This window comes from Drosophila willistoni, chromosome 3R, assembly GCF_018902025.1.
Source record: "Drosophila willistoni isolate 14030-0811.24 chromosome 3R, UCI_dwil_1.1, whole genome shotgun sequence".
NCBI classification, from domain to species: Eukaryota; Metazoa; Arthropoda; class Insecta; order Diptera; family Drosophilidae; genus Drosophila; species Drosophila willistoni.
Window position 1 is genome coordinate 11,473,495 of NC_061086.1, and position 10,234 is coordinate 11,483,728.

Below are 10,234 nucleotides of genomic sequence, written 5' to 3' on the forward strand. Positions count from 1 at the left end.
TTTATCACGTATACGTTAAGTAAGCCGATATTCTAAAAAGTCTATATTCAACGCATTTTTTGAGCATTAAATTGTGAAATTATTTCATTGATTTTGTGGTTTATATCTTTTCATAATTTACAAGAATTTGTTCATCATTTTTCAACTAATCAAATTAAGGCAAATCGTTTAGTTAATGCTCAATTCTCATTGAATTCTCATAACGCTATGAACTTTTAACCCGGGATTACTTACTTACAATTAAATTAGAGAGTGTGTTTAAGTAAGTTTCCAAATTGGGTGTCTTGAAGTTCAACTATAGCAATCTAAATGAGCCATATATTTACAGTGGATTTATTCTGGCAAAGGTTCAATTTGGTTCGATAAACGTAAAAGAAGCAAAAAAGAAAAAACCGAATATAATTTTCTTAATTGTTTGCCATTTTGCTTTCGAATCAGACAATAACTAGATATTTTGTGCCAAGGCTAATCCTTTCATATGGACCCTTCGGTTTCAGTTTACACGCAATCCACACAGCCGATCCACTCTGTCTCCTCCTCTCTCTCTCTTTCTCTCCAGGTGTCTGTCTGTGTAGGGTTCAAGAACCCACACCAATGTCATTGACATGCCAGGAACATAAGAGTCGAAATAAAAAGAGCAACAACGAAAGAAAAATGTACAGGATACTGAATGTTGCTGCCTGAGGGTTATGTGACCTGGCTGTCTCGTCTGGTCTGGCCTGGTTTTGGTGTGGTCTCTGCCTAGGTGATGCTGCCACAAGGCACAGAGTTGACCCTATGCAATCTGTGGCACATTCCTACATATATCTATATACATATATATGTATGTATATATACCCTGCCGTTAATTACACAAATGCAAAAGTGCCGTTGAGCTTTCAAATTGGTTGGTAATAAATAAATTCAATTGAATAATTTATTTAATTTATTTTGGTGTGCTGTTGCCGCGTGACATAAAAAAGAGTAAACAAACAAAATGTTTTACTTTTTCTCCCCGAAAAACCAGGTGACAGGTGCACAAAAGAATTGCCTCCTCTCGGCTTTTTGGTACGAGTTTTCATTCGTTTTCATTCATTGCGGAAGTGTGCAGCTAACTGGTTGCCATCGAGGTGTTAGAATTTTCAACGACACTAAAAGCCAGAGGGAAAAGTAGACAACAACAAAAAATATATATGTATATATAGAAAATAAAATGCATTTTCTTCTTTTTTTTCGTTTAAGGGGGGATGAAAATAAAAAATCTTTTCGTTGGTGGCAGAGTGAATTTGTGTGGCATGAAAACAAATCGTTTAATTGGCTTAAGCAAAACGTAACCATTATGCGGCCGTCGCTGCCCCTGCCCCTGCCGCTGCCGCAGTCGACGCTGACTTGGGAGATTATATAACCATTGCAGGTAAAACGCGGCCCAACAATGATGTTGACAGCACTACGGAACCAGTTTGGTCGCTGCTTCACTTACCCGTTTTTTTTTTGTTTTTTAAGAGCAAACTGACGCAAGGGTACCACCAAGAGCCAAGCGCCAGCAGCCAGCCAGCCAGCCAGCCAGCTAGCAACCACCTAGCGCCACACAGTAACGGGTTTGGCGTGTTATATACTTGGTGGGGGCTTTTTGGACCGATCGGGCTGGGCAATGCATGCTCGATTTTTAGTGTATACATAGATTTATAAAAAAATTATGGAAAATCTTAAAGTTGGCTGGCTACCTCGACACATTCGCACGCGAGCCCTGCGAGAAACCAGTCGAGTAAACGGTCCCAAAACGGAAGAGAGATGAAATCTTATACGTTGCTGTTCATTGTGATCGCTGCTGTAGCTGTGGCCCAGGTAACTCACCGACTAACTAACTAACTAACTAACCAACTATCCTTACCCACTCAAATTCCTCTTTGCTTCTCCAAAGACTTCAGCCAAATTTCAATTACGCACACACGATGATGCCGAAAAAGCATTCGAGGAGTGCCGTGAGGAATTTAATGTGCCCGATGACATTTACGAGAAATATTTGAATTACGAATTTCCCGCCCATAGACGAACCAATTGCTATGTAAAGTGTTTTGTGGAGAAACTTGGCCTGTTCACCGAAAACAAGGGTTTCAATGAGAAGGCCATCATCAGTCAATTCACTGCCAAAAATACCAAAGATCTGGAGTCTGTGCGTCATGGTCTGGAGAAGTGCATCGATCACAATGAGGCCGAATCGGATGTCTGCGTCTGGGCCAACCGAGTCTTCTCATGCTGGCTGCCCATTAATCGTCATGTGGTCCGCAAGACCTTTGCCTGAGTTTTCTATATACATACATATATAATGTGATATTTTGTAGTCTGTTGAATAAAATCTGCTCGAAACTGACCTATGCCAAGGAGAGGGAGAAAGAGAGAGAGAGTCAGCTCACTCTCCGCGGCTGTTTGGTTTGCTATGGTGCATCTACTATATAGTGCGTTGTTCAGCATTCATTGAACTCTCGGGCATGATAAGAACTTGTTGATAACCTTAACACACAGTTGCATGCCGCTCCATCAGCTCTCTGGCTGATTGGCCCTTGTCCAGTCTACTTTGTGCATTGCCAGTGTTAAGATGATGATCTCAAATATTATTTACCCGCTCGCATTTTGCTCAATTTTGGTAAATAAACAAATGTGTTTTATGGTAAAAGCTAATTGAGTTTCGAATAGGTTACAGTTGCAGCTTATTTGGCTGGCGATGCCAAGATCTTGGAGAAATGTCTGCGGGAGATTAGCACTCCCGAACGCATTAATAGTGATCTACAGAAATTGGAACGTTATGGCGAATGGACACGCGAAGAGTTGCCCTGTCTGATGCGTTGTGTGGCCAGCGAGAAGGGCTGGTTCGATATCGAGTCCAACAAATGGCAACGTAAACGTGTGGCCGATGAACTGGGGGCGGATATCTACAACTACTGCCGATTCGAGCTGCTGCGCAGGTCACGTGATGGTTGCAATTATGCGTATCGAGGCCTACGTTGTCTCAAGCAGGCGGAAATCCATGCTGGCACCAGCCTAGCTACCTTATTGCAATGCTCTCGCCAACTAAATGCCACAAATTTGGAACTACTACAGTATAGCAAATTGAAACCAAAGGAATCGATTCCCTGTCTCTTTCAATGTTTCGCCGACGCTTTGAATTTCTACGACGAGCAGGGCAACTGGCGGCTACGCAACTGGGAACAGGCTTTTGGGCCCAGTCGTCAGGAGCAGCAACAATTGGATTACAGTCAGTGTTGGAGCAGCAAGGAGCAACGCCAGGCCCCAACGAATCAATGCTCCTGGATGTATGATGAATACATCTGCTGGGAGCGCCTCAATGGCAATATTATTGTTGAGCAAGTCGACGAAACGAAATCAAATTAGTTAAGAATAAGTTTTTCCATAAGGTCACAATATAATCAGGTCTTTATATTGAAAAATATCTCACTTCTAATTTCTAGTTGGCCATGACGTAACAGGTAAACTGCTGATAGGTGGTGCTACAGGGATTTCTGCCCCGACGTTGGTTACATCCATTTACATGAGCTCCCTGCAGAGGGACGCCAAGTTCGCGTCGCATTGCTGCCAATTGCCAACGACGCGTCTTCTCATCAAATAATCTCAGCTTCGAAATGAAGCAGCGTGTATAACAAGGAATGGGTTCGACAACTGAAAACTTCTGATAGTCATTGATGCGATGACGTTCGGATTCTTCGATCTGCAGCAGGCATTCCTTCATGACTCTTTTGGCTGTTTCTGTTACATTTGGCAGTTTCTCGATCTGAATGAATGGATCGTTCTCCATCTGTGAAATAGGAAGAATAATCAGTGTCTATAGCTGGCAAGGGGTCATTGTCCTCCTTATCTTATCACACAATTCTACTCACACTGGCAATGCAGTGAAAGCCGGCATAGGCATGATCACAGCTGCTCTCAAAATGTCCCCTGTTGGATGCTAATCTCTCCCGGCAGGCATTGTAGAGGGGACGTCCAAAATGCCTAACAGTCGCCTCTTCATTGAAGCCCAGCTCTGCATCATAGATGCCAATCTCACCAATATAGCATTGAGTAAAACAAGGTACTTCCTCATACGTGGCCGACCATTGTGTGAATCGTGCCAATCTTTCTACATTTTCCGTTGATAGACCACCATGGCTTTCCATGCAATGCTGTAGAATGCTTTGCTCACCCTCGAATGAGTGACATTCACACTGCTCAAACGGAAGAAAGAATGTCAAGGAAAACTCAAAGTTTGGCCTGCTCTGAACTCACCACTAAAGCCAAACAGAGGCTTATTACTAGCAATGACCTAGCATTCATTTTGCTGGAAGTTTCCTTTGTTGTCACCTTTCACGTTCTAGACTTCGGCGAATACTAAAATTGGGGCAAAATCTCTGACAAATTTAGATGTTCAACCCTGCACAATTCTTAAAGCATTGTCATGGACGTGGCTGGAATACGCCATGGATTTATTTGATTAATTTTCCTTTAATTCACTACGCCCCTGGGCCACAAGTGATAAGCCAAAATATGAGACTACATCAAGTTCAATTTGAGCTACTGATAAGCTGCTCAATCTCTTTCAACATGCTTGGTTCAAGTTTAGGCCTCGATTACGCAAAAGAACTGCTGGTCTGTCCCTGTGCCCAGTACGCGTTTTGTATTCTAGATTTTACAACAACATTTGAATGGCCGCAGTTATTGCATAATATTTGCCTCCCATTGTGATCAGAGCCAAAGCCAGAGTCAGAGTCAGAGCCAGCGCCCTGCTGCACAATTATTTTGTACTACTATTGATCAACACCTGCCAATGAGGCCAACAACAATCCCAATAGCCATTGAGTTGATGTTGTTAATTGATTTTGTGTTTTTATTTTGGCATTTTGCCCGTCCACTTGTCAGGCTTTTAATAATGTTGCTGCTGTTGTTGTTTTCGATTGTAAAGGAGCGACATCGTCCCACTTTACGCATTTTTGAGCAACCGGATTCGGATTCGTGGCAAAAGAAACATGTTAAACACGTCGTAGAAATATATGTGTGTATATACAAAATATACTTTTGCGACTCATCTACCATAAGCTATAAAGATGTTCATTTTTTTTGTTTTTGTTTCTTTCATTCAATGGATCGACAATTGCAAGTGAGTAGACAAAAACAAAAACTGAAATCTTCAAAGTGGTTCTGCCAGATCAGCCTCATCAACAACAACAGCAACCACTGACTGGAGACTTCCACGAATCGTATGAAACCGCAATCCACGTTTCTTCCATGATTCCACAATTTCTTTTTGGAGCCACTTTGCAATGACCTTGGCTCGTTTTCTTGCGTGTTTGGCCGTAAAAAAAAAACAAAATTATAAATCCAGTTTTTTTGGCTTTTTGTTATTTAGTTGTTTTTGGTTGTTTCCTCTCTTCTTTCACTCTAAGAGACAGAGTCAGTTAGCCGGCCGTTGTCAATTTCTGTGTACAAATTTTCGTTATATAGTTAATTGTTTTTTCATAGTCCATCAGTTGGTTATTTATTTATTTATTTATTGTTGTTGCCAAACGGCTTTTTGTCGCCACAACAAGCCACGCCACTGACTGTGGGGCAATGATGACGACACATTCAATGGACAAAAAAACAAACTGGACTTGGCCAGAGTCACCTGGAGATGTACACCTTATCGTTGCACCGTTATAAAAACTAGAGAATAACTGCCACTACAACAACAATTACAACTACAACTACAACTACTGACCTTTGGCAATTTGAAATGCAACAGCCTAGGCAACTTTATCATCTTGTCTTGTGTGTGTCTTATGGAAAATGTGTTTGAATGTGATTTCGAAATGCTGGCAGTTCCCAGTTCAACTGTTTAGCATTTTCATTAAGCTTAGCATAGATTTGAATATATTAACTATAAGATTTAGTTTGTTATTGTTTTTTTTTTGTGGAGAGGGGCTTTCTTTCAAGAGTGTGTGTGTGTGGGAAGGGAGGGGGAGAGGTCTTTATGTCGCACAGCAAACAATTTATTGACACGTTCGAACATTTTAAACGTTTCTTGTGTGGATTTTCAAGGTTATAACCCAGTTTTTAGCAGGGTGCGTTCGGGTTTTTTGTTTCCATCCATCTGACTCTCTTGCTTGCTCGATTTTTATTATATGGTTTGATTTTTTTTTCGTTTTTTTGGCAGTGTTTTATGGTGAGAAAGAAACTGAAACTAAAATCGAATTCGATTCGTGCTTTTTTTAATAATAACACAAAAAAAAAACCAGCTGCAAGTCTTTTGATATCAGATGGGTACGAGATAACAATAAAGTGTCCTTGGTACACTTTCAACCTGAACTTGGGCCACAGATGCAGAAGAGATACCCATTTAGAGAGAGAGAGAGCGAGAGAGATACCCTTTTCTGGGTAGGGTTTCTTGCGGCAGCTGCGTTTAATGACATTTACAAATTGGATCTGGCAGCTGTGAAACAGACAAAACGCCAAATATAATTAAAAATACATCAAGTTATTGTGCAGGTTGTGCAATATTTGGCAGATTTCGCATGCAAATCAAAATGCCGCTTAACGGGGTTAGTTTTGCCATGGATGTTTTTGGTCTTTTTTTTTGTTGTTTTTGGTGCGGAATAGGGGGAAGTGCTAAGCCAATATAGAGTCTTCAAATGACCATAATTAAAAATACATCTCTGAGCAAGCAGCAGCATGTGGATTTTAAATGTGGCAAGGCAGCAGCAGCAGCATCTGTCTCTAAGTAGTTAAATATATTGTAAGACAATGGTCTTAAGCCGAAAAACCGAAAGTGAGCTCCCACCCATTAATTCACTTGGCGACGGCATAAGTTTGGGTTTACTTTTGCTTTTCGTTTTTCGGTTATGATTATGAGTATGGGGTATGGGGTATGGGCATCGGGTATGGGTATGGGCATGGCTAAGAAGTCAACAACCTGTGCGTGTTTGTTGCCTTCAATTTGGTGCAAAACATCCAACTCATTAGCTCGGCATCTTGGCATCGTCGTTAGTGGGAATTAATTATGCAGATGTATTCATTGTATTGCAATTTCAAGTGTGGTAAAATGCAGTCAGTCCGCCATTGTCGGTGTTTGGGAGCCCCTCATTTTCGTGAATGTAGGTGTGGGCTATGTTGATAATAATGACGATGACGATGACGAAGATGAAGATGTTGATTTGAATCTTTCTTTTTCTTTTTGATGTTTTTTTTTTTTTGGGGCGATGTCTGCTGCTGCCCCATAAGATAAACATGTCCATTATAAGAGCTCTTTAAAAAATTTTCAATTGCTTACTTATATGCTAAATTGGATTTGTTCAAGTTTCATATACATATATATTCGTTTAAGCTTCCGCCCATTAAAATACATAAAACTTTAAGCACTTCTCACGTCAAAAGAAAAGCAGATTTTTTGATTTTTGTTTTTTTTTTTTTGTCGGTTTTGAAAGTAAATTTCTCTGATCATTGACCTCGGTCTGTGGTTGCGTGTAATAATCGGCGGCCCGTTAAGAGTGTTGTGGAGTGGGGTGAGGAGATTACGTAAATCCGAAATTAGTTAATAAATGAAAATTGTGAACTGTGAAATGAGAAAAAGATCAGCTATTGTACAATAAATATATTGATATAAGGCCGTTACGTTTGAATAAAAACAAACGACACAGTCGATGCAGTTCAAACTGCAATCTTATATTGACCCAAAGCTTTAGCTTTTGCTTTTACAAGTTTCTCAAATACCCCAAGCCAAATAGTTGTCATAGGCAACGCAATAGCCTTGTTATATAAAAAGTGTTGCTTGATAATGGATTATGTTAAAACAAGTGTTTAAATGACAACAAACAAATATACATACTTGCTCTTGAGCAATATCAGTTCTCCAACTAAAGTTAAGTAATTAAGATCCTATTAGCAAATATATATACTATATTCTTTTGCTCTTGAGCTATGCAAATCGCCTGATAACCTTAATTCATATCACATATTCATTCCATTCCACCTTCACACATCAGTTTTTCATTCGTCATCCGCTTTTCCCTAGACTCCAAATAACTAGGTCATTAAATGCATTTCAATTGCTTCATGGACGTAGCTAGAATATAGAATGTTGATTTGATTCAATTGACCAAATATAAAATGGTTATTAGTCAGTTTTATGTTGGAACTGTACCAAAATAGTTTGAATTTAAATATACCTGCAGGTAACTTGGAAAAACAAATATTTATAACTAATGTGGAACAAGTCTTTACATTTTATTTAGTTAAAATGAGGAGGACAGTCCTTTTTCACAAATTCTGTTTGTACTTGGCTTGTATTTCATAATTTTAAAAATCAGAAATACTTAGTAAATCTTTTTGATTACAACTTTAAAATTTAATGGTCCTTAAATGAAAAAAGTGAGATTTAGAATTCTAAATATAACATATTTAGCGAAATATAGTTAGCAAATTGTGAGGACGTTTTCAAAATTTGTTGTAGTTGATACGACAAAAGAAACACAATGACTAGATAGTGTCAGGGTTTAACTCATTAATACAATTGTTAAGGCCAAAAAGATATTAAGAAATGAAAAATTACTTTTAAATCGCATTGATATTTTGAAACGAAAACCAAATACTCTTGTTCTGGCCCCCCTTTCACATACACCCCTGGATAGACAGTAATTTTAGTCATAATTGAATGAAAACCGTTCTAACGGGCTTGCTATTGAAAACGAATGATTCCAGTCACGAACTTGACGCAGCTACAGTTACAGACTGACAAATTACCGTTTTGAAATGAGCAGCGAAATGAAAATGCACTTGCATAAACCAAGCAAGTTAAAGCCAAGAACTTGCCTGGCCAAATCAGACAAACCAAAATATTCAGTTGATCAATGCGACACCCATACACACACACACACACACACACACACGCATACTTCGTGTTTACTAGTTGGGTGTGCGATGACAACAAATCAGATAGCATACAAATGGCATGCATATGCTACCATGGAGGAGAATAGGTGGCAAGAGAGAGGAATGCAGATGACGATTGATCGAAATGGAGGGTGGCCATTGAATCAGGGAGAGGGGAGATGGACAGGGGCAGGCCAGACCAAAACAACTTTTCTTCCGCGTTGCACATACAAGCTTGGCGAGCCGCACCCACCCACAAATGGGTTACAACAACAACAACAAAAATAAAAAATGAAATAGAAAAATTGTTTGGAAAAAAAAGCCAACAATTAAAACCGTTCACAATCTCTGCAATAAGCAGCTAGTCAGTTCCCCCTCTCTCTCTTCTCTCTGACACTCCAGGTAGTGGCTATTTGATTTGCTTTGCAAGCTGATGCAATTTTAACATTTTTCAAATATTTTTAATTTCTTGTTTACAAATTACTATGTTGAACTATTGGTCAATGTTTAACTAGCTGGTAAACGGCACTTTTAGAATTTTTGACTACTTGGCATAATTTCGAATTGAGTTTGATTGCAATGTCTAGTCAAAATGTGTGTGTGTGTGTGTGTGTGTGTGCACTCCTTGAAATGCCAGACAAAAGTTGGGCGAAAACTCGAATTCATTGCAAATCACAACCGCCCACCCTTTGCTCTCTACCCCACACACCGCCACACACCTCATCGACAGCTGCGCTTGACGGTGAATTAGACAACAAATTTTCAGGTTTGGCATGTTGAGCTCAACAAGAGACCAAACCCTAAAAGAATAAAATGCAAAGATTTTGGCTAGAAAAGAAAACTCTATATAAATGAATGTTTATTTGCTCCTTAACGGCTTATGAGATACACAAATGGGAGATGCAATTTGATTGCATAATAAAATGGGAATATTATGAAGTATGATTTATTGAGCAAATTTCACTAAAAATTTAAGTGGTTTTCGAAGTGAAGTGGTCTATTAAAGCTTCAGTGCTGGCTATTTTTAAGAGCCCTAAATAAGTTGGTTCAATGCATTTTCTATTGGCCAATAAGGTTGTTAACCTTTAAAACTTCTCATACACTCTTCTATATCGCATTTGTTTAATTAAGCTATACAATTAAAAGTCAATGTTGGTTAGTCATAAGTCGTTAAAAAAAATCGTGTTATAAACTTTGCCAAACTTTCCATGTAATCTATGAAATTCAAAGAGAAGTGTTGCTGTTTTTTAAATAAATGCTTCTTCCTAACAAATTAGCAATTATTATCCATTTAAAATTAGGACAAGTAAATAATTAATTATTCAAAAATCGTATTTAATAAGAAATTGTTCCAGAAATGGTC

The 10,234-nt window shown here is 39.1% G+C and overlaps 1 protein-coding gene and 1 pseudogene across 1 annotated transcript; one reads left to right on the forward strand and one right to left on the reverse strand.

Annotated features, from left to right (window-relative positions):
* Window positions 1–1,715: 1,715 nt before the first annotated feature.
* LOC6650300 lies at window positions 1,716–3,417 on the forward strand (annotated as a pseudogene).
* A 1-nt stretch (window position 3,418) lies between these two features.
* Window positions 3,419–4,181, reverse strand: LOC6650302. Its single transcript, XM_023180396.2, has 2 exons — window positions 3,873–4,181; window positions 3,419–3,790 (listed from the first exon to the last, which is right to left on the reverse strand). Exons 1-2 carry the CDS (start codon window positions 4,146–4,148, stop codon window positions 3,443–3,445), a joined length of 624 nt encoding a protein of 207 aa, XP_023036164.1. The 5' UTR covers window positions 4,149–4,181; the 3' UTR covers window positions 3,419–3,442.
* Between the last annotated feature and the right edge of the window lie 6,053 nt (window positions 4,182–10,234).

Excerpts from the sequence above, each read along its gene's own strand:
- LOC6650302 (XM_023180396.2), bottom strand. The coding sequence starts at position 4,148 with ATGGAAAGCCATGGTGGTCTATCAACGGAAAATGTAGAAAGATTGGCA. Across the intron at positions 3,791-3,872 it reads GCTTTCACTGCATTGCCAGT|ATGGAGAACGATCCATTCAT; the intron begins GTGAGTAGAATT and ends CCTATTTCACAG.